Source organism: Sapajus apella, unplaced genomic scaffold (genome assembly GCF_009761245.1).
Source record: "Sapajus apella isolate SASKATOON/1434 unplaced genomic scaffold, GSC_monkey_1.0 scaffold12, whole genome shotgun sequence".
Lineage (NCBI taxonomy): Eukaryota > Metazoa > Chordata > Mammalia > Primates > Cebidae > Sapajus > Sapajus apella.
Window position 1 is genome coordinate 36,325,262 of NW_022436952.1, and position 23,090 is coordinate 36,348,351.

The 23,090-nt window shown below is 50.4% G+C and overlaps 1 protein-coding gene across 1 annotated transcript in view; it reads right to left on the reverse strand.

Moving 5' to 3' along the window:
• RAB11FIP4 (RAB11 family interacting protein 4) overlaps positions 1–23,090 on the reverse strand; it is a 134,255-nt gene that overhangs the window by 84,278 nt on the left and 26,887 nt on the right. The window contains exons 2-3 of the mRNA XM_032280959.1: positions 9,613–9,700; positions 7,465–7,553 (exon numbers count right to left, since the gene is read on the reverse strand). Of these exons, the coding sequence (XP_032136850.1) occupies positions 7,465–7,553; positions 9,613–9,700 (177 nt within the window). The remainder of the gene's footprint in view (positions 1–7,464; positions 7,554–9,612; positions 9,701–23,090) is intronic.

The window sequence follows — 23,090 nt, forward strand, 5'->3', positions numbered from 1 at the left end:
AAAAAAAAAAAAAAAAAAAAAAAAAAAAAAAAAAAAAACTTTCCTAGAGGGCATAAAAGACCAGAATAAATGAAGAGATATTCCTGGATGAGAGAATGCAATATGGTAAAGAAGCCAATTTCCTTCACTTAATGCACAAATTCAATTTCAAACATGATCTCCAGCAGGATTTGTAATAGAGCTTGACAAAGAGGCTGTTCTGGAAGTGAAAATATGTAAGAATACCAACAACAAAAAAAAGGTGTCAAAAAAAAAAAAAAACGAAGAAGGATGAGGGAGCCTTTCCCTATCAGATATCAACCTATAAAGCACGAGTAACTGAAACTATGGTTTTGGCTTAAAATTAGGTAGACAAACAGATCAATATAACAGACCAGAGTCTAGAGAGAGACCTACATGTATAAGGCAAGCTAGCTTACAATAAAGGTAAAATTTCAAATCGAGTGAGAAAGGAGGACTATTCGACAGTAGGAACTCAAAGCGCTGGCCATATTGAGGAAGGAAGAATGCCAGAATCTACTCCCACTGAAAGCAAAAATAGGCTTCAGGTGGATCAAAGAGCTAAGCATAAATACTTTTTTTCTCAAAAGTGTCTGAAAACTATATACAGGAGGAGGAAGCCTGGAGGTAGAGAAGGCACAAAATGATACAAAATGTAAATGGTGTAAAAGGATTGATAAGTGAGGACATGAGAATTAACATTCTGTGCAATAGAACACTCCCAAAACAAGATTAAAACACAAGCAAAATGCATAAAGATTGATAATCAGGATATACAGAGATTTCAACCTGGTACAGTGGCTACTGCTTGTAATCCCAGCACTCTGGGAGGTCCGGGTGGGCAGATCACCTGAGCTCAGGAGTTCAAGGCCAGCCTGGGCAACATAGCAAAACCCTGTCTTTACTGAAAAAGAAACCCCAAAATTAGTTGGACCTGGTGGCATGTGCCTGTGGTGTCAGCTACTTGCAGGTCTGAGGAAGGAGGATCGCTTGAGCCCGCGAGGCAGAGGTTGCAGTGAGCTGAGATTGTGGCATTGCACTCCAGCCTGGGTGAAAGAGTAAGACTGTCTCAAAAACAAACAAACCTACAAACAATCGAAAAACAGAATACAGAGATTTCTTATAAATCAATAAGGAAACAACAAACAACCATTTGCAATGGGCAAAGAATGTGAATAGATAATTCACATTCCAGTGAATAGATAAGAGCAGAAATCCAGAGGGTGTGGGAAGATACGAAAAAGACAGCCTGCCTCCCTAGGAAGCAGGGCAGCACAGAGGACAGCAGCAACGGGGTTCCTCCTCTCAGGCTGCCGAGCCGGAGACCAGCAGGTGGATGGCCGGCTTCCAGGGCTGGCGAAGGCCCTGGAGCAAAGGGCACTCTCATATATTGCTTGGGTGATATGAATGGTACAGGCTTTGTAGAAGAAAATTTTATCTGTATCTATCAGAAAACAAAATCTACATACCCTTTGACACAGCAAATCCACTTCCAGATATCTACTCCTAGAAATACTTAAACACACACTTAAGGAACATGGATAAGGATGCTTGCCGGGGGTGCTGTCCTGGGAGAGGAGCCCAGCCTGAGCCCTGCGGCCACTGGGCGGACATGGGGCCATCATGAAGGGTGAGGTTTGGGCAGTGATAGAGGGTACAGGGCCCCCAGGAAGCTCAGCCCAGGTCCTTCTCCTTTGGGCTGGAGTAGAGGGAGGCAGGGAAGCTTCCTGAGGAAGTGGTACCTAAGTAAATTTGTTTTTTTAGTTTCTTGTTTTTTGAGATGGAGTCTTGTTCTGTGGCTCAGGCTGGAGTTCAGTGGTGCAATCTTGGCTCACTGCAACCTCTGCCTCCCGAGTTCAAGCAATTCTCCTGCCTCAGCTTCCTGAGTAGCTGGGATTACAGGTGCGTGCCACCATGCCCAGCTAATTTTTTTTTTTTTGTATTTTTATTAAAGACGGGGTTTCACCTTGTTGGTCAGACTGGTCTCGAACTCCTGACCTCGTGATCCACCCGCCTCGGCCTCCCAAAGTGCTGAGGTTACAGGCATGAGCCACCGCACCCAATGGTTTCGGTTTTTGTTTTAAGAGAAGGGGTTTCATTATATTGTCCAGGCTGGTCTCGAACCCCTGGGCTCAAGAAATCCTCCCACTCAGCCTCCCAAAGTACTGGGATTACAGGCGTGAGCCCCCACGCCCGGCAATTCAGTCTTAAAAAAATGAGTAGACCTTAGCTCCTGATAAGGAAGCGGAAAGGAGGACATCCTAGGAGAACGGAAAACTCGTGCAAAGGCTGGGAGGCAAGAGAGAACATGGCCTTCTCAGAAAACAGGGAGTGGAGGCCGGGGGTGGTAGCTCACACCTGTAATCCTAGCACTTTGGGAAGCTGAGGCGGGTGGATCACGAGATCAGGAGATCGAGACCATCCTGGCCATAGTGACACCCTGTCTCTACTAAAATATAAAAACTTAGCCGGGCGTGGTGGCATGCACCTGTAGTCCCAGCTACTCAGGAGGCTGAGGCAGGGCAATCGCTTGAACCTGGGAGATGGAGGTTGCAATGAGCCAAGATCGTGCCATAGCACTCCAGCCTGACGACAGGACAAGACTCCGTCTCAAAAAAAAGAAAGAAAGAAAGAAAAACAACAACAAAAAACGGGGAGCGGTTAGGCCTCACCAGTTTTAGGTGTGAGATGCGCCATGGTGAGGGATGAGGCGGAAGCAGTGGGTAGGAGCCGATGCTGGTTTTTATCCAGGTAAGGACGGGTCCCAGGAGTGGGGTGACAAATCAGAGCAGCAACTTTGGGACAGCCTGGCAAACTGGGATGGGGATGTGGAGAGAGGAAGGCCGAGGACAGGAGGATGCCCAGTCAGTGGTGGCAGTGGCTGCAATGGGCAGGGGAGGCGGGATGAGTGGGGACGGAGGACTCGAGGCGGCTGCGTGAGGGGCGCTGAGGATGACTCTGGATTGGAGGCGATTGGCACTGCTTGCTGGCGTGGTGGCCACACAGGAGGGGCAGGTGGCTAGACGCCTTCTCCATTTAATGGGGTTCCCTGTTAATCCACTGTAGGGTAGACGACCAGGGCCCAGGGCCTTACAGCACTTGTAGGATTAGGATTCACATCACCACCTGCCGAGGGGCGACCACGGGCCCCTAGCAACTATCCCATTGCCTTCAGCACCCGAGGGTGGGCTCTCCACATATTTCCTTGTCCCCTTGAGAGGGGAGACCCCCAGCCTCCTTCAATTTCATCTCCTCCCTCCCCCACTTCCAGATGGGAAGGAGGGTGAAGAAGAAAAAAATAAAATAAAATACCAAAGAGCTGGAAAAATGACTCTCTCTTTAGTTCCCAGCATCTCTGCTATCTGTTAAGCTTGAAAGAGCTGCAAATGAATGCTGTCCCCGCTGGCTGGAGCCCGGCACCGGGTCACGCCCCACTTCTCCACAGACCAGGCTCCCTCCTGGAAACACCTCTGCCAAAAAACAGCTTGTTGCTTTTGTCTTGTCTCTGTAAGCCCCCTCCCCTGCTGGTCCCCGCTCACACTGCATAGAAACTAGCAAATCAATGAAGCCAAAAGATTTTAAGGTCGAACATCCAACAAATGGACAATGACATAGTTCCGCCTCAGTTTCCCCTTTATCGTTGTAAGCCTATAAAAGGGGAGAGAAGCTGCAGCTCAGAGAGCTCGGCGAATGAGGCCGTAGCCCCCTGCAGCTCCTGGCTGAATAAAAAGCCACTTCCTTCTTCGGTGTTCGAGAGGTTTGTTCCCTGCCGCTCCTGCTTCACCGTCCCCATGGGGGCCCCTACAGCATGTGGACTGGGGGCTGATGGGCAGCCTGAGCAGGACTGTCTCAGGGGGACTCCCAGGGCTATTCCAGGGACCCTATGCCTGGACCCAGGGACCCTGGGGAGTCCTTGAGGACACGCCTAGCATTCCCTTTGACCAGAAGCAAATTTCCCTGGATCAGGAAACTCAACAGCCTGCCCAACAGCTGGGGTTCCCAAGCCTCAAAGTGTCCCTGTGCCAGGGTCCCGGAGGCTCTGGGGATGCAGGTGGAGCCCCATCCAGTAAGGTCAGGAACTGGTGCATCCAGGCATCAACTGCCCAGGATAGACTTGCACAGGCAGCCCCAGGGGCCCCTGCCTGATGCCTAATGCGTGGGAGGGGGGCGCTTCTTGGGGCCTGGGAGGGGGACGAAAAGGACAGGGTGCTCTCAGGGGCCAGGTGGCAGCTGCTCGCCCGCCAGACAGCAATCAGGCATTTGCTGCTTTGACTACGACCCACATCCAGTGGTGACGACAAGCTTCATCTCCCAACATACACACATGGCACAGGGGTCACGCGTCTCCAGCCCATCTGTGTGCCATCCCCACACCCCCTCAAATCGTGCCTCAGGTGTGCATTCCCTGGGGGCATCTGGGAAACCTACCTAGTGAGCCAGGCACCCACTTCTCGGTCTCAGACTGACCCCTAGGGGACCACTAAGACACAGCAGGGTGCCAAGGGCCGGGCCTGAGACATTCGGACCTGCCCAGCTCAGCCCACTCTCTGTGGTCTTGACCCTGCTATGACAGGAGCCTGAGCCGGGAAGGGGACTCACTCACAACCCGTCACTGCAGAAGCTGTCCGTCCGCAGGCTGGCCTTTGGACCGTGCCCTTGCCTCCCCCTCCCAACACGCAGGAGCCCATGGTAGGGAATGGAGCCCAGGTCAACCAAGTGGCCCCAGTGAGCATAACGAACAAGGCTGTCACTGTGTCCCCACCTACCGCCATCTCACTAGGCTCTGGCCAACCAAGCTGGGCCAGACCTCCATGGAGGGCAGAAAAGAATTCACTCACGAGACACTTAAAATCCAAAGCAACAAACACCTATAGGATTGCAAAGACCCAAGAAGAAGTGAGGAGGAGCACCAGGCTTGCTGACTTAGGCTGACGTGGTCTTTCTTTCTGCTTTCCTGTAACCTCTAGACTTTGGAGGAAAACAGTATCAGTTTACAAAAAAGAGTACCTTGGTGGAGTCCGGCTCTTCTGCATTCCCTGCTCACCTTTTCTCCACGTGCCATCTTTTCTGGGGGCGTGGATGGCAGAACATGGGGGTCTCGAAAGCAGCCAAAGACTACAGGGAACAGGCCACCCCAACCCTCCCCCTTCCCCCCCCACCCCAAGCCTCAGCTCCACTCTACCCTCCAGTTACCGGGGTAGGGCTTTACTTTGACATAATTTTGCAACACCAGCATCCAAGGGCAAACTGAAACATGCACACGGTAACTTCAGCACCATTTTCTTACACGCATCTCCAAGACACAGCAGCAGGTGAGGAATTAGCACATATTAGGGGTCTGTCTTCCCACTGAACTTTCACAGCAGACCCTCCAGATTGGAACGGCAGGCCCTGTTTTACAGCTGAGGACACGGAGGCTCAGAGGGGTTGAGAGGAACGTGCCCGGGTTGCATGGCCTGTCCTGGGTGGCCCACGTGGGTACGGACCCAGTCCTGCACACCTCTGCACCCTGCCTCCTGCTCAGCAATCCAGGAAGGGGCCCCTCCACAGAGCACCTGGGGCACTCAGTATTTGTACCACAGTGGGGGTCCTCTGCCCTAATCCTGGTTCCATTAGCTGGCTCCGAACACATATTCAACCCCCGCATGCTGGACCCATGAAGACAGACCTGGAGCCATCACTGCTGGCACAGGCACGGGCCTGGAGCCTGGAGTCTTCAGGCATCCCTGCAGGCTCTTGCCTTGAGTACAGCAGCCTGAGGTCCAGCAGGCTGACCCCCAGCCTGGGGGCCCTGGCCCTCAGTAGGTGCCTGGCTTTGGTCTCTGCCACCATGGAGTCCTTAGCACTGTGTCCCTCTCTATGGACTGTCCCTCCTCCAGTCCGGCCCAGGGAACCCAACCCAGATCCCACGACCCAGCTGGATTCCAAGAGGCCCACCGTCGGCCAAAGTGGCCTCTGAGTCCTGGATCTCCTTCAACTATAAACATGCTCATGCTCTGGGGTCCGGATGAGGCACCCATCAGAGCTGGAGAAAACGTTCGGGGGTTGGACTGGATGAGAAATCCAAATCACCCTCTTCTAGTTCTGGGTGTGACCACCAGGAGGGACCTCGGCGGGTGTCAACTGTGCGCCTTAAACTGTTTCTCTGAAGGATGAAGTGGCAGTGTTTGGAAAACTAGCTCAAAGTTTTGTAAGAAACACCCACTAGGCGACAATAACAGTAAAAGAGAGCCTTGGGGACTGCGGTCTTTGTCCCGCCTCCTGGTACAGAGCTTCAGGATGGGGCTGGTCACCAGAAAGACCAAGCACACAATGAGGTGGAACTTCCTCACCGTCCCACCTACCCCCCACCTCCAGGGAGAGGAGAGGGGCTGAAGACCGGGTTGTAAAAACTGTTTTGGAGACGCGTGTGGCTGTGTCTCCCAGGCTGGCTGGAGTGCAGTGGCGCAGGTGCAGCTCACTGAAATCTCAAACTGCTGGGCTCAATGCCCCTCCCACCTCAGTCTCCCCCGTAGCTGGGACTACAGGTGTGCACCACCAAATCCAGCTAATTTTTAATTTTTTTCTATAGATGGGGTCTCACCATCTTGCCCAGGCTGGTCTCAAACTCCTGAGCTCAAGCTGTCCTTCTGCCTCAGCCTCCCAAAGTGCTGGGGTTACAAGCATCAGCCACCATGCCAGGCCTACAGTTTCTTGAACAATGAGATGCAGAGAGCCTGGGTGCTGGCAGCACGGTGATATGCTGGAGGCAGTGCCCCTAAGTGAAGGTGTGGGTGCTCTGCACCCTGCTCCCCATACCCTGTCCTGTACATCTCTTCCGTGGGGCTATTCCTGAGTTGTACCCTTTGTAATATGCTGATCATCATAAGTATAACCGTTTCCTGGGTGTTTCTAGTGAATTACCCAGCCTGAGGGAGGTGGTCTTGGGAACCCTGTGTTTGCAGTGGGCCAGGAAGACCTGCAGCTGGCGTGGGAGGTGGGGCAGTCTCATGAGGTTGACCTTGACTCGTGGAGTCTGTGCTAACGCTGGGTAGTTGGCGGCAGGCGGAACTGATTGCTGGACACCAGTTAGTGTTGGAGAATTGGAGAATCGTTGTTGTTTGAAATAAACAAACAGGAACTGTTCAGCTCACAGAGCGACGGTGCAGGAGAAAAGGAAGAAACAATTCTAGTCCAGCCTGCCCTTGACTTGTCACTTTCCCTCTCTGTAACTCGATTTCCCCTCTGTGCTACCGATGGGGAATAAAGTTGATTGGTGAGGACCCCCAGCTGTTACTCACTCTGCTGGGGCTTCCCAAGGCGCCCCAGGGCTCCTGTTTAAACAACTATTTCTTGATTTTGATGCTCAAGAAGGATCCTCAGAGGGAGGTTCTGGGTCCTCCAAGATACTGAAAATGGAGCAAAGGCGAGACCAAGAAGGAGGAGGCAGAGCCACGGAGGACCCCGAGGCCCCCCAAGCCTTACCTGCTCCACGCAGTCTGGGATCTCCGGCGCGCACGGCAGTGTCCCGGCGCTCTCCACCGACAGCACATCCTTCAGAAGCTCCTCGCACCCTGCACAGACAGGCATACGGACGGTGAAGTGTCAGACCTCAGCCTGGCATGGCTGCCCTGCTTCTGACTAACGGGCATGGGAGGGGAAGGGCTGAGGTGGGGGCCTGAGGCTGCAGGAGGCCAGCTGAGCACTGGAAGGCAGGGATGGAGCCCAGGCGGTGTGGAACTCGGCTCCGGGCACTGTGGAGGGGGCTGTGACAGGCCCTTGTTCTCTGGGATTAACTCCCACACACAGAGGGCAGGCTGGGCAACAGGAGGGCAGGAGGCCTTCCTGGGGGAGGAGACCTAAGGCAGTGCTGCCCGCCTGGCTTGCGGGGACTCCAAACACACCCATTCCTCTGAGGCTGGGTGCCCCCCACATCCTGCAGACCCTGGGACGTCCAGGACAGGGCCGCTCACAGGACAACTCCAGTTCCTGCTGACTCTGTACTCGCCTGGCCTCGCTCCTGGGTGCCCCAGCAAATGCCCCTAGGTTGTTCTGAACACGGGAGGGGACCTGGAAAAGCACCCGGCACAGGCACATGGAGGGTGCAGCCTGCAGTGGCCCACTGTCCACCAAATCCTTCTCTGGCGCCGTCTGTGTTCTGCGCCCCTGCACTGTGCATTCATTTCCCTTCACCCCTCACTCTGCTGCAGTAATTCCTGCATCCTTCCGCCCTCCCTGGACTCACAGGCACCCACAGAAAGCGGCTCACCTTGATCTGAGCCACAGACAGGAAGCCACGGCTTCCTTCACAGATAACCAGACACACTGGGACTCCAGTAGTGACTGCATTCTCTACGCAGCTATGGGGAGGCCTTAGCAAGCCCACCCAGCTGGTGACCTGTGCCACTGTCTCAGATTTTTTTCTTTTTTGAGATAGGATCTTACTCTGTCACCCAGGCTAGAGTGCAGTGGCGTAAACTCAGCTTACTGCAGCCTCGACTTCCTGGGCTCAGGTGATCCTCCTGCCTCAGCCTCCCAAGTAGCTGGGACCATAGGTACACACCAGCATGACCAGCTAATTTTTTTGTATTTTTTGTAGAGATGGGGTTTTGCCATGTTGGCCAGGCTGGTCTTGAACTCCTGGACTCAAGTGATCTGCTTGCCTCAGCCTCCCAAATTGCTGGGATTACAGGTGAGAGCCACCATGCTTAGCCCTCACTGTCTCAGATAAACAGCTTAGTGGTGAGTGGCCATCTTCTGATTCCTGCAAGTTTCTCACACAGGCCTTTGAATTTGGGACAAGACAGAGGGATTTATTTTGTCCCTCTTAAAGCTGGAAGGAGGAGCAGGGAAGAAAGGCAGGAATTAGGAAGAATTAAGAAGAGAGGGCAGGGCACAGAGGCTGATGCCTATAATCCCAGCACTTTGGGAGGCTGAGGCAGGAGGGTCACTTGATCTCAGGAGTTCAAGACTAGCCTGGGCAATGTGACAAAATTCCATCTCTACTTAAAATACAAAAAATAGCCAGGCATGGTGGTGTACCTCCTGTAGCCCCAGCTACTCAGGAGGCTGAGGCAGGAGGACTGCTTGAGCCCAGGAGGTAGAGGCTGCAGGGAGCCATGATAGTGCCACTGCTCTCCAATAGCCCTGGCCACAGAGCCAGATCCCGTCTCAAAGGAAAAAAAAAAAGGGAGGCGGGAGCAGGGAGGACACAAAAGCAGCTCAGAGGGAGACGGCGGTCAGGTGACCAGCGCTCTGTCTAGGTTTGCCCAGGACTGCCCTGGTCTTAAAACTGGAGTCCCTCCCACATCCCAGGAGACTCCTTGGGTTTGGTCATTCCAGAGCGGGAGAGAGAGGAAGAGGCCAGAAAAGCAGGGAGGGAGGCTTTCTCCAGAGGCAGGCAGACAAGGGGAAGGGCAGAAGTGACCTCCATGGGTGACACCACAGCCCCCACGGTTGGGGCAACTGCATCCTTCCCCTCTGTTCCCCGGGGAGCCAGGGCAGAGCCTACTTCTGGCCCATCCTGGGCTCTGGGACCCCTTTGGGGAGGAATCCAGGCTGGGACCCCAGTCACAGCAGCTTCCCCAGCTGGGCAGGATCTGAGAGCTCCTGGGAGAGCCCAGAAGACCTCACCTTTCATGGCGAACACCCCCCGGCAAAAGTCCTTGAAGTTGATTCTCCCCAGGTCGTTGGGATCCAAATATTTCACAAGTTTTTCTACCTGTGGGAAGGAAGCAGGGACAGGTGTGAGGCGCCCAAGGATCCCCCAAAGACTCAGGGAGCTGGGACGGGAAGGCTGGGAGTAGGGGAGGGACACCAGTGTCCCCGCCCAGTCCTCTCCCCCTCACCCTGTGGTCAGCATCAGCTGTGGAGCCGTTATCCTCCTCATGGTGACAGACAACTGGGGCGAGAAAAAGCAGAGCCAACGCCGGCTCCTCCCCCAGCACACGGCTTCAGGGGCCGAGCTGACTTCCCACAGAGGCTGCGCACCGAAAGCCAAGGCTCTGCCCATGTTTTCAAATTGGTTTCTTTCACACGAAACGAACACAAACTCATTGCAAAAGGCCTGGAAACCCCACCGCTTCTCATGTTCTATTTCTTGTTCTAGGCACTGGCTAGATGGGGAAAACTCACTAAGCTGGACGCTTGCGGCTGGTGTACTTTTCTGTTCGATTTGTATCTTGCATGTCAATAAACAGTGTTAAATGAATGAGGAAGTAAGTTTCTGCCTGGCGGAGTCACCCATCCCCGAGGATGGGGAGTTTCTCTCCCATGTAACAGTAAGTACAACAGAAACAGTTTTCCATGCTGCTTGGTGTGTACCACCCTCATTGTTAGTGGTTGTAACATATTCTGCCCGGTGGATTCACCATGATTTACGTAACCATCCCTAATAGTTGGGCATTTTGGTTATTTCCAGCTTTTTGCTTTTACAACTCGTCTTTTGGGGTTTTGGCAGCTGTGCAGATGGCCTCTCAGATCCTTAATTTTGTTGTTGCCTCATATCCCACCTCGGGGCCAAGTCCCTTGTTCAACCCAGTCATCACCCCTCCAACACCACCCACCTGAATGTCCCACTCCCTGACCCCATCTTCCCTTCCTGCCACTGCAGGGTTGCTCAGCATCTCTGGGTCTGCTCCCTGTCACTCACATCCAGTCCACGCCCCCGCTGCATCCCACAGCTCCCTCATTTTCCACACCACCCCAGGGACCCCACTGGTCATAGCCATCATCCTCTCTCTCCTGGACCTCATGCAAGTCTAACTGGGTCAAGTTACCCTCTCCTCTGCTGAAAACCTTCCAGTATCATTCCACCGCACTTAGGATGAAAATCCCAACTCCACAACATGGCCCACGAGGCCCCGTGTGATCTGACCCCTTCCACTCCCTCTCCTCCCACGATCTTCAGCACTCACCATATTCTAGCCACACTGGCCTTTGGCCAGCTCCTCAAGCAAACCACCACACTCTTCTCTGCCACAGGGCCTTTGCACATGCTATTCTCAGTATCTTGAATAGCTATCCTCCCCATTCATCATCTGGCAATGTCTATCCGTCCTTCAGTTCTCCCTTTGTACCTCTATTAAATGTCCCTCCCCCAGACAGGCCTGTCCTGACCACCCCCATCCAATCAGGGCCCACCCTGCTGCTACTCCGTCTTGTAGCATCCTATACTTTCCCTTCAAACTATCTGTTATAACTTGCTACCGTTAGCTAAAAAGAGATTGACATGGAGGTCAAAGGAAATAGCGTTTATCTGGGAAAGAAAAAATTGCAATCCAGGTACACTGGATCAGGACAGCCCCGAAGAGCATCCCGGGAGGGAAGTACAGGAGATAATGCTTTTTTTTGTTTGTTTGTTTGAGATGGACTCTCACTCTGTTGCCCAGGCTGGAGTGCAGTGGCACGATCTCAGCTTACTGCAACCTCCACTAGCTGCGATTACAGGTGGGCGCCACCACGCCTGGCTAACTTTTGTATTTTTAGTAGAGAGGAGGTTTCACTATGTTGGCCAGGCTGGTCTCCAACTCCTGACCTCAGGTGATATGTCCACCTTGGCCTTCCAAAGTGCTTGGATTACAGGTGCGAGCCACCGTGCCGGGCCAAGAGAGGATTTTTTATGTAGGATTTCCACAAAAAGTTGTTTTCAGAGGCACCTCATTGGCTGGGCAGAAATCCTAAATTGCAAAGCCTTTCTGACTGGCTCGTTAATTAGGGTACTCCCAGCTGAGAAATGTTGGAGCTGGCAGATCGTGACTTCAGCTGTGTATCCAAGTCTGTTGGAATAGTGTGTGTTTTGAACTGCAGCAGGTGTGAGTGCAGTCTTCCCGCCATCTCTCCGTCTCACTGCAGAAAGTCTTAGCCTTAGTTACTCCATTTTCTTTCATATAGTTGTATGCTTGTGTGATAATTTGATTAATTTATATCTTCTCTCTACAAAGTAAGCTCTGTAAGGGCAAGGGCCTGTCTGTTCTGATCACTGCTACGTACCTGGTCGCTTGCACCATGACTGGTACATGGTAGAGGCTTCATAATATTTGCTGACTAAATGAATATAAATGGTTGTATAAAACATCTACTTTTTTTTTTTGAGACGGAGTCTCACTCTGTCACCAGGCTGGAGTGCAATAGTGTGCTTTCAGCTCGCTTCAGCCTCCGCCTCCCAGGTTCAAGCGATTCCCCTACCTCAGCCTCCCAAATAGCTGCTACTGCAGGCGCACCCCACCACGCCCTGCTAAATTTTGTAGTTTTAGTAGAGACGGAGTCTCACCATGTTGGCCAGGATGGTCTCGATCTCTCGACCTCGTGATCTGCCTGCCTCAGCCTCCCAAAGTGCTGGGATTATAGGCGTGAATCACCATGCCCAGCCCCTATCTGTCTTCTTAAGGCTCTTGATAACAGTTGCCAAATTGTCCTCTGTAAAGGTGTCTCAATTTAGTCTTCAGTCAGAGCGACAGACTTCAAACTTGCCAGCCCTGGTTATTTTTCCCTTGTTTTTGGTAATGGCCAATTGTGTAAGAAGGATCTTTTCTAATTAATTGGAGCCATTTTTTCCCCCTGAAATTTCCAACACATGCATTTCAGCTTCTTGACATTTATTCCAGAAGCCTGCTTGTTTTCTTTCATTTAAAAACTTTTTTTTTTTTTTTCTGGGCACTTGGCCCAGGACTTTGGAAGGCCAAGGCGGGTGGATCACTTGAGGTCAGGTGTTTGAGACTGGCCTGGCCAACATGGTGAAACCCCCATCTCTACTAAAAATACAAAAATTAGCTGAGTGTGGTGGTGGGCGCCTGTAATCCCAGCTACTTGGTAGGCTGAGGCATGAAAATTGCTTGAACCCAGGAGGTGGAGGTTGTAGTAAGCCAAGATGGCACCATTGCACTCCAGCCTGGGCAACAGAGGAAGACTGAGGGAGAGCGAGATTTATTATTCCAAAAAGATAATTTGGCTGGGTATGGTGGCTCACATCTGTGATCCCAGCACTTTGGGAGGTCAAGGTGGGCAGATCACCTGAGGTCAGAGGTTTGAGACTAGCCTGGGCAACATGTAGAAACCCCATCTCTACTAAAAATACAAAAAATTAGAGGGGCATGGTGGTGCATGCCTGTAGTCCCAGTTACTCAGGAGGCTGAGGCAGGAGAATTGCTTGTACCCGGGAGGCAGAGGTTGCAGTGAGCTGAGATCGCATCACTGCACTCCAACATGGGCGACAGAGCAACAGTCTGTCTCAAAAAATAATAATAATTGACTGGGCATGGTGGCTCACACCTGTAATCCCAGCACTTGGGGAGGCCGAGGTGGGCAGATCACCTGAGGTCAGGAGTTCAAGACCAGCCCGGTCAACGTGATGAAACTCCGTCTCTACTAAAAATACAAAAATTAGCCAGCTGTGGTGGCATGCACCTGTAGTCCCAGCTACGTGGGAGGCTGAGGCAGGAGAATTGCTTGAACTCGGGAGGCAGAGGTTGCAGTGAGCCGAGACCGTGCCACTGCACTCCAGCCTGGGTGACAAGAGTGAAACTATGTCTCCAATAACAATAATATATGTATATTTTAGAGCAAGGTCCCCACGCTGTTGCCCAGGCTGGAGTGCAGTGCATGATCACAGACCACTGCAGCCTCAAATGCCTGGACTCAAGGGACCCGCCCACCTCAGCCTCCCAGTACCTGGGACTACAGGTGTGCCACCACGCTTGGCTCAGAAGCCCGCTTTTAAATCTGAAACTGCTTCTACAATTAGTGGCAGCCCTCCCACAGCACCCATGCATTCATTCATGTATTCACATATTCATTCATGCATTCATTCACTTATTCAACAAGTGATGACTGTGCACCTCTTACATGCTGGCACTCTGTCAGGGGTTGATGGTGGTAGCCGCTGGTTCCGCTGGCTAGCCACACATACACAATAGCGCGTCCACTTGTGTACACGCTCACACGCCTCATGAGGCACCTTGCCACTCCCCCTAATAATCACCATCAGTATCTATAGCACAGCCAGGCCAGGATGAGCTCTTTCCAGAATCCGCTCAGGCTGGGCTGCAGATGATGGATCTGAGGGCCCCTGTCAGCTGTTGTGAGTGTTCACGCTGTTACGGGCAGACTTGCCAGCACACCACACCAAAGCCAAACCACGTTGGGAATTCATCTGTTCATGGGGACCATGTTTTTCTTGCATGCCTACAGCATGGCAGCTGCAGCAGCGGTCTGAAGCCCTGGTCACTGCTGCTGGCCTGGCACCATGGGGCTGTGTCCAGTGGGCTTTGGAAGGTGGCACTGGACAAAGAGGGCCCCCACCCTAACCACCTTCTCCCTGCCTGGAACCTGGTGGCTCTGCGTTTGCTTCTTGATTCTAGCTGACCCTGCTTTTCCGCTCTGGTGTCACCTGGGGCGAGGGAAGGCAGAGGGGCCACGCAACGTCCTCTCTGTGAAACCCCCTGGACCTGGTACCTGGTGGGCTCTCAAGAAAGACCTGCAAAATTTCAGTGAAGGAGGAAAATGGCTTTTCACCAGCCTCCTCAGCATTGCAGCTGCCCCTCCCCCAAGCCATGCCAGCCTCTGATACTGCTAGGCAATGACGTGGCTTCTGAGAATAGCGATGCCCAGGTGCCACCTGCAGGGCTGCAGGGGAGCCCACCCACCATCCCGCTGGCATTCCACCTCCTCTCCTCCTGCCCTTGCATTGCTGGCATTATAGGGGGTCTGTGAATGTGGGCATGGGCCGGGGCACCCTCTACCCCCTAGCCTCCCATGCCCATGCCTACAGTCCTCTCCAAGTTCAGGGATCTGCCTTCATAATGAGAACCCTGACCTCAGGTCCACCTAAGAGGCATCAGCGCATGGATTTGGATTCTGTAATCCCTGCATCCACCACTCCCTGAGGCTAGGAGACCCTGGTGGGGCGAGTTGTCCATTCCTCTGCCAGCGAAAGCCTCCCTAGGACGGAGGTGAGGGTGGGGTTGTTTGATGACAGGCAGAGAGATGGGGTACTGGGGGGGCAGATGGGGTACCGAGGGCCACAGCATGGTCCCCGGAGCACCCCGAGCCATAGTCTAGGCTTCAACCAGGGCCACGCCACAGGCTGTGACTTCTCGACAGCTGCTCTCACAGGGATCTTCAAAAAGCGGCAGCCCCAGAGTAGTGGCCACAAAAGTGCCAGGCCAGCCGGGTGCGGTGGCTCACGCCTGTAATTCCAGCACTTCAGGAGGCCAAGACAGGTGGGTCACCTGAGGTCACGAGTTGGAGACCAGCCTGGCCAACAGGGCGAAACCCCATCTCTACTAAAAATACAAAAATTAGCCAGATGTGATGGCTCGAGCTTGTAATCCCAGATACTCAGGGAGGCTGAGGTAGGAGAATTGTTTGAACCTAAGAGGTGGAGGTTGCAGTGAGCCAAGATCTTGCCACTGCACTCCAGCCTGAGCGACAGAGCGAGATTCCATCTCTCAGCCTCCCACACCATAAAAAAAAAAAAGCCGGGCGCGGTGGCTCAAGCCTGTAATCCCAGCACTTTGGGAGGCTGAGGCGGGTGGATCACGAGGTCAAGAGATCGAGACCATCCTGGTCAACATGGTGAAACCCCATCTCTACTAAAAATACAAAAAATTAGCTGGGCATGGCGGCGCATGCCTGTAATCCCAGCTACTCAGGAGGCTGAGGCAGGAGAATTGCCTGAACCCAGGAGGCGGAGGTTGCGGTGAGCCGAGATCGCGCCATTGCACTCCAGCCTGGGTAACATGACTGAAACTCCGTCTCACAAAAAAAAAAAAAAAAAAAAAAAAAGACCAGGCACACTGATGTTCTGCCGTTTAGAAAAACAGGTGTGAAATTATTAGAATAATAGTAATAATACTGGTTATTACCAATACATACCATTGCCACAGGCTCATTGAGTTTTGAAATAAATAACAGTGTCACTTATGTGGAGAGATAATGCAAATTCTTGGAGTCCACAGAGGGTACATAGAGTCTCATTTAATCCTCACAGCAACCTTAACAGTAGCTATTACTATAGTCCCCCATTTTAAGTTGAGGCTTAAATATCTAAATGTCTTAAGCTCTCTGAGCCTGACTCAGAGAGCTTAAGACATTTAGATAAAGTCACTGCAGTGATAACTCTTTTTTCTCTTTTTTTTTTTTTTTTTTTGAGACGGAGTTTCACTCATGTTACCCAGGCTGGAGTGCAATGGCGCAATCTCGGCTCACCGCAACTTCCGCCTCCTGGGTTCAGGCAATTCTCCTGCCTCAGCCTCCTGAGTAGCTGGGATTACAGGCACGCACCACCATGCTCAGCTAATTTTTTGTATTTTTTAGTACAGACAGGGTTTCACCATGTTGACCAGGATGGTCTCGATCTCTTGACCTCGTGATCCACCTGCCTCGGCCTCCCAAAGTGCTGGGATTACAGGCTTGAGCCACCGCGCCCAGCCTCTTTTTTCTCTTTTTTAAGACGGAGTCTCGCTCTGCTGCCAGGCTGCAGTGCAGTGGTGCGATCTTGGCTCACTGAAACCTCTGCCTCCTGGGTTCAAGCAATTCTCTGCCTCAGCCTCCGAAGTAGCTGGGATTACAGGCGCGCAACACCATGCCTGGCTAATTTTTGGGGTTTTTTTGTATTTTTAGTAGAGACGGGTTTCACTATATTGGCCAGGCTGGTCTGGAACTCCTGATACATGATCCACCCGCCTTGGCCTCCCAAAGTGCTGGGATTACAGGCATAGGCCATTGTGCCTGGCCTTTTTTCTCCCTTTTTTAACATTTAAAATGTTTGCCCAGCTGTAGTGGTAACTCTTGAACCTGGCCGGGTCTTACTGACCCCCGACAGTCAGCCACTGCTCCCTGCTGCCTTCCTGGGCCAGTGGCTCACACCAGGCTGTCTGCACTGACGTGCTGTTTCCATCTCCTGGAGCCCTGGTATCAAAGAAGCTTTATCCACATGGTGGAGACCCCTGGCCTTTGATCACAAAGAATCTCCAGCTTCCTGGACATCGGGTGACCTTTGCCACAGACGGTTCTTCTGCCGGACACATTGCACTGACCCAGCCTGTCATTTCGCAGTTGGTGAAGCCAGGTCCCAGGGAGGGGAGGGGGCTTGCTCAAGGTCACACAGGGAGTATAGCAAATAGCTATCCCATGTGGGCTTCGTGGGGGAGCCTGGGCCCCAGGCAGGGAGCTGGGGGCCACCCCCCACCCAGAGGCACACACCATGTGTGGCTGGGCAGCCCCGGGGTTCCCGCTCTGGCTCCCAGGCCTCGAGAGACGGGCTCACCAGGGCTGGCAGGCACTGCAGGAGCAGCTGTGGTCGCTGAAGCACACACAGCTGGGCCTCAGCTTGCTGCCAGGGAAACTGGTTGTTCACTGGCAGTAAAACATTGATCTTTCCGTTTTGGGGCCACTCAATTACCAGGCTTCCCCTTCTATTTCTGTTGCCTTTCTCTTCGGGCTGATTCTTTTCCCCGACTCAGTCCCCTGGGTCACATCTCGTCTAGCTCAGACCAGATGATGTTAAAAAGCAGCGGCCGCTGCTGTCTGATTGATTACCAGCCAGATACTCCCTGAGCCCGGGCCCAGCCACCCGCGCCTCCCTAATTTCAAGGTCTGAAGGACAGATGGACTCAAGCAAACCATTTGCCTTCTGAAATCTCAGCTGCCTCATCTGAGGAAGCGAGATAAGTCGGCTTACCTTGCCGCTGTGAAGCTGTCTACACGGCAATGTGTGTAATAAACATTAACCATTACCCACAGGAATCAAAGCCAATGCTTAGCAAGCCTTCCTTTGTGCCAGGCACCATCAGGGGCACTCTATGGATATGAATTTGTATAATCCTCACAACCACCTGGGAAGTAGACACTATTATTATTCCCATTTTACAGGTGAGGAAACTGAGACATAGAAAGGCAAAGTCATTCAGAGTTAAGGTCTCACAGTTCATAGGAGACGACTGAACACAAGAGGCCTGGCTCCAGAGTCCATGCTCTTGGTAATTATTATTTCTGCTAAAATAATTGCAATTATGGCCAGGCATGGTGGCTTATGCCTATAATCGCAGCATTTTGGGAGGCCAAGGCAGGTGGATCACGAGGTCAAGAGATCAAGACCATCCTGGCCAACGTGGTGAAACCCCATCTCTATTAAGAATACAAAAAATAGTGAGACTCTGTTTCAGAAAAAAAAAAAAAAAAGGCAATCACTATTATTATGCTGACAGATTTAGGGGCTTGCTCTGACCAGAGAAAGAATAAATCTGTATTCTGCTCTCTTTTCATCTAGAAAAACTGGCATTGGTACTGACAAGTCTTGCTTAAGAACTTAAGTATCGAAAAAATTAGGCCAGGCACAGTGGCTCACACCTGTAATACCAGCACTTTGGGAGGCCAGGGTGGGCAGATCACTTGAGGTCAGGAGTTCAAGACTAGCCTGGCCAACATGGTGAAACCCCACCTCTACTAAAAATACAAAAATTAGGCCAGGTATGGTGGTGTGAGCCTGTAATCCCAGCTACTCTGGAGAATGAGGTGGAAGAATTGCTTGAACCTGGGAGGCAGAGGTTGCAGTGAGCTGACATAGTGCCACTGCACTCCAGGCTGGGTGACAGAATGACACTCCATCTCAAAAAAAAAAAAAAAAAAAAAAAGGGCCAGGTGCAGTGGTTCTTGCCTGTAATCCCAGCACTTTGGGAGGCTGAACCAGGTGGATCACAAGATCAGGAGTTCAAGACCAGCCTGAACATGATGGTGAAACCTTGTCTTGGCCGGGCACAGTGGCTCACGCCTGTAATCCTAGCATTTTGGGAGGCCGAGGTGGGTGGATCACCTGAGGTCAGGAGTTCAAGACCAGCCTGGCCATCATGGTGAAACCCCATCTTCAAATTAAAAAAAAAAAAGAAACTTCATCTCTACTAGAAACACAAAAATTAGCCAGATTCGGTGTCAGGTGCCTGTAATCCCAGCTACTTGGGAGCCTGAGTCAGAGAATTGCTTGAACCCGGGAGGCAGAGGTTGCAGTGAGCCAAGATTGTGCCACTGTACTCCAGCCTGGGCGGCAGAACAAGACTCCATCTCAAAAAAAAAAAACAAAATAGCCAGGGGTGGTGGTGCGTGCCTGTAGTCTCAGCTACTGGGGAGACTGAAGAATTACTTGAACTCAGGAGACAGGAGGTTGCAGTGAGCCAAGAAAAAAAAAAGGAAAAATAAATTTTGACACACTGTGCCACTAAAGCAGAGTTGGCCAGCTAGCATCTCAGATGTGGCTTGCAGACAGACTTAAAATTAGATGCCAATATTTAAAACAAAGCTAGCCTCCTGGTTTTGGTTAAGATGGAGTAAGCACACTATAGTCTAGCTTTTCCACTGATTGTAACTAAAAACCCTGACAGAAGACACAAAACAACTACACAAGGACTCTGAAGAGTGAAGAGCGGAAGGTGAACTAGGGAGGAAAACAAAAACTTAAGTGAGACGAACATGGTGGTGAGCTTTTCTTTGCATATTTTCTGACCTACACTCAGGAAGCCAAATCCTAGAATCGTCGCAGGAGCAAAGGAAAAAGCTACAGAAGAAACTCTGTTTCTTGGCCAGATGTGGTGGCTCATGCCTGTAATCCCAGCACTTTTGGGAGGTGAGGTGGGCGGATCACCTGAGGTTAGGAGTTCGAGACCAGCCTGGTTAACATGGTAAAACCCAGTTTCCACTAAAAATACAAAAAGTTAGCTGGGTGTGGTGGGGTGTACCTGTAATCCTAACTACTTGGGAGGCTGAGGAAAGAGAATCACTTGAACCCAGGAGGCGGAGGTTGCAGGGCTGAGATCGCGCCATTGCACTCCAGCTTGGGCAACAAGAATGAGCAAAACTCCATCTCAAAAAAAAAGAAGGAAACTCTTTCTGATGAGAGGCTGGAAAAGGGGGCCCTCTTGGGAAAAATCGGATTGGAGAAATCCCCTGGGTCCTTTTTCTCCCCAGCCCCTTCCCTGCAAGGTAAACCCTGTCCGAAAGGTTAGGTGGTGGCAGCAGCTGAAGCAGTCACACAGGAGGACCTAAAACTCCAAGAAAGGAAAAATCTTTTGCCTGGAAGAAAAATGAGAAAAAGGGGCCCCTGGGAGCTGAATAGGGTGGCATCACAGAAAGAAGGGAGCTTGAGAATGTGATCCCATAAAGTTGTATTAGAGGTCCTAGCCTATTCCTGAGCTGCACATACATGGAACTGACCCAAATAAGCTACCAAAGACTCTGAGAACTGAACTACAAGTGTAGACTGAACAGACTGGCCCCTGGAGTATGTATACTTGGGGTGGATCTGAATAGCACTGCAAAGGCTTTGAAAACTGAACTGACATTGAAGCTATAACTCATAGAGGGCAGCCTGGGATCTGAGGTGTCAGCCTAACTGGGTTGACTCCCTGATTTAAAAAGCAAACAAATACACTGGGCACAGTGGCTCATGCTCGTAACCTTAATGCTTTAGGAAGCTGAGGTAAGAGGACTGCTTGAGGCCAGGAAGTTGAGGCTGCAGTGAGCCATGATCGTGCCAATGCAATCCAGCCTAGATGACAGAGCGAGACCCTGTCTCAAAAACAAATGAATGAATAAACAAACGAAGAAAAAAACCTGACATTCTTCAGAGGATTTTAACAGGACCCAGAGTCTTGTAATATTCCAAATGTCCAAGACATAATCCAAAATTATTTGACATACAAAGAAACAAGAAAAGCTGACAACAATACACAAGACAAAACACAATCAAACAGATACCAATGCTAAGATGACCCAGAGGTTGCCATCATTAGACAGAGATTTCGAAGCAGTTATTATAATCATGCTCCATGGTTCGGTAAAGGTGAACAATCCTGAAATAAATGGAAATTTAGAAATTCTCAAAGAAAAACAGAAGTTAGAAAAAAGGAACTAAATGGAAATTTTAGAACTAAAAAATACAACATATGAAATAAAAAATTCATTAGATTGGATAAATAGCAGAATGGAGATGACAGAAAAAACAGTGATAGAACAACAGAAATTACCTAATCCAAACAGGGAAAATTACCAAGTATTCAGACAAACATTACATAAAAGGGTCAACTCACCAACAAGATACATAACAGTCTTAGATGCACATGTTTCTAACACCAGAGCTTCAAACTACACGAAGCCAAACTAATAAAACTGAAAGGAGAAATAGACAAATTGACAATTATAATTGGAGACTTCACACTCCTCTAGACAATAGAACTAGTTAGATAGAAAATCTAATTTTTAACAATAGAGCTAGTTCGATGAAAAATCAATAAGGGATCTAAAAGGCCCAAATATCACCACTAACCAGCTTATCCTAATTGATGTTTATAGAACACTCCACCCAATAATAGCAGAATACACATTCTCTTCATGTACACATGGAACGGTCACCAAAGTAGATCATGTAGATCATATCCTGGGCTATTAAACAAACTATAATGCTTTTTTTTTTTTTTTTTGAGACAGGATCTTGCCCTGTCACCTCAGCTGGAGTGCAGTGGCATGATCATAGCTCACTGCAGCCTCCACCTCCCAGACTTAAACAATCCTCCCAGATCAGCTTCCCGAGTAGCTGGGACTACAGGCATATGCCACCATGCCCAGCTAATTCTCTTATTTTTTTTTTTTTTTGTAGAGACAGGGGACTCACTATGTTGCCCAGGCTGGTCTCGAACTCCTGGCCTCAAGAGATCCTCCTACCATCGCCTACCAAAGTGCTGGGATTATAGGGATGGGCCACCGAGTCTGGCAACATATTTTTAAAAACTGAAATTATAAATGTATGTTCTGTGACTATAATATAATTAAACTAAAAATCAATAACAGGGCTCAGTGGCTCAGATTTGTAGTCCCAGCACTTTGAAAGGCCAAGGTGGGTGGATCACTTGAGGTCAGCAATTCAAGACCAGCCTGGGCAACATGGCAAAACGCCATCTCTACTAATAATACAAAACTTAACCGGGCATGGTGTAATCCCTGTCCTTATAATCCCAGCTACTTGGGAGGCTGAAGCTGAGAATCACTTGAACCTGGGAGGTGGAAGCTGCAGTGGCTCGATAGCTCACTGCAGCCCCCCCCGGGGAAAAAAAGGAAACCCCAACACAAAAAAAAAAAAAAAAAAAAAAAAAAAGAAAGAAATTATAAAACAAACAAAAAAATCAGTAACAGAAAGGCATCTGAAAAATCCTCAAATACTTGGGAATTAGGCGACATGTGTCTAAATAATTCACGAGTCAAAGAGGAAGTCTCAAGATAAATTAAAAATAATTTAAACTAAATGAAATAAAGATACACCACCATAAAATTCAAGCCCAAAGCAAAAGGGAGGAAAGAAATAATAAAGATAGGAGCAGAGGCCAGGCACGGTGGCTCACGCCTGTAAGCCTAGCACTTTGGGAGGCCAAGGAGGGCGGGTCACAAGGTCAGGAGTTTCAGACCAGCTGGCCAACATGGTGGAACCCCGTCTCTACTAAAAATACAAAAACCTAGCTGGGCGCGGTGGTGAGCTAAGATTTGGGCGACTGCACTCCAGCCTGGGCAATAGAGGAGACTCCATCTAAAAAAAGAAAAAAAAAAAAAAGAGCAGAAATTAAAAAAATTAAGACTGGTAGAAAAAAATCAACAAAACCCAAAACTGTTTTCTTGAAAAGATTAACAAAACTGATGCATTTCTAACCAGAATGACAGAAAGAGAGAGAGAAGATAAAAATTACCCGTATCAAAAATGAGACTGGGCACAGTGGCTCACACCTGTAATCCCGGCACTTTGAGAGGCCAAGGTGGGAGGATTACTTGACACTAGGCATTCAAGATCGGCCTGGGCAACATAGCAAGATCCTATCTCTACAAAAGATAAACAACAAAAAAAAAGAATTAGCCAAGCATGACAGCACATGCCTCTGGTCCCAGCTACTGGGGTTGGCTGAGGCGGGAGGATTGCTTGAGCCAGGGAGGTCAAGGCTACAGAGAGCTTTGACTGCACCACTACCTTCCAGCCTGGGTGACAGAGTGTGACCTTGTCTGAAAACAAAAAAGAAAGAAAAGAAAGAAAGAAAGAAGAAAGAAAGAAAGAAGAAAGAAAGAAAGAAAGAAAGAAAGAAAGA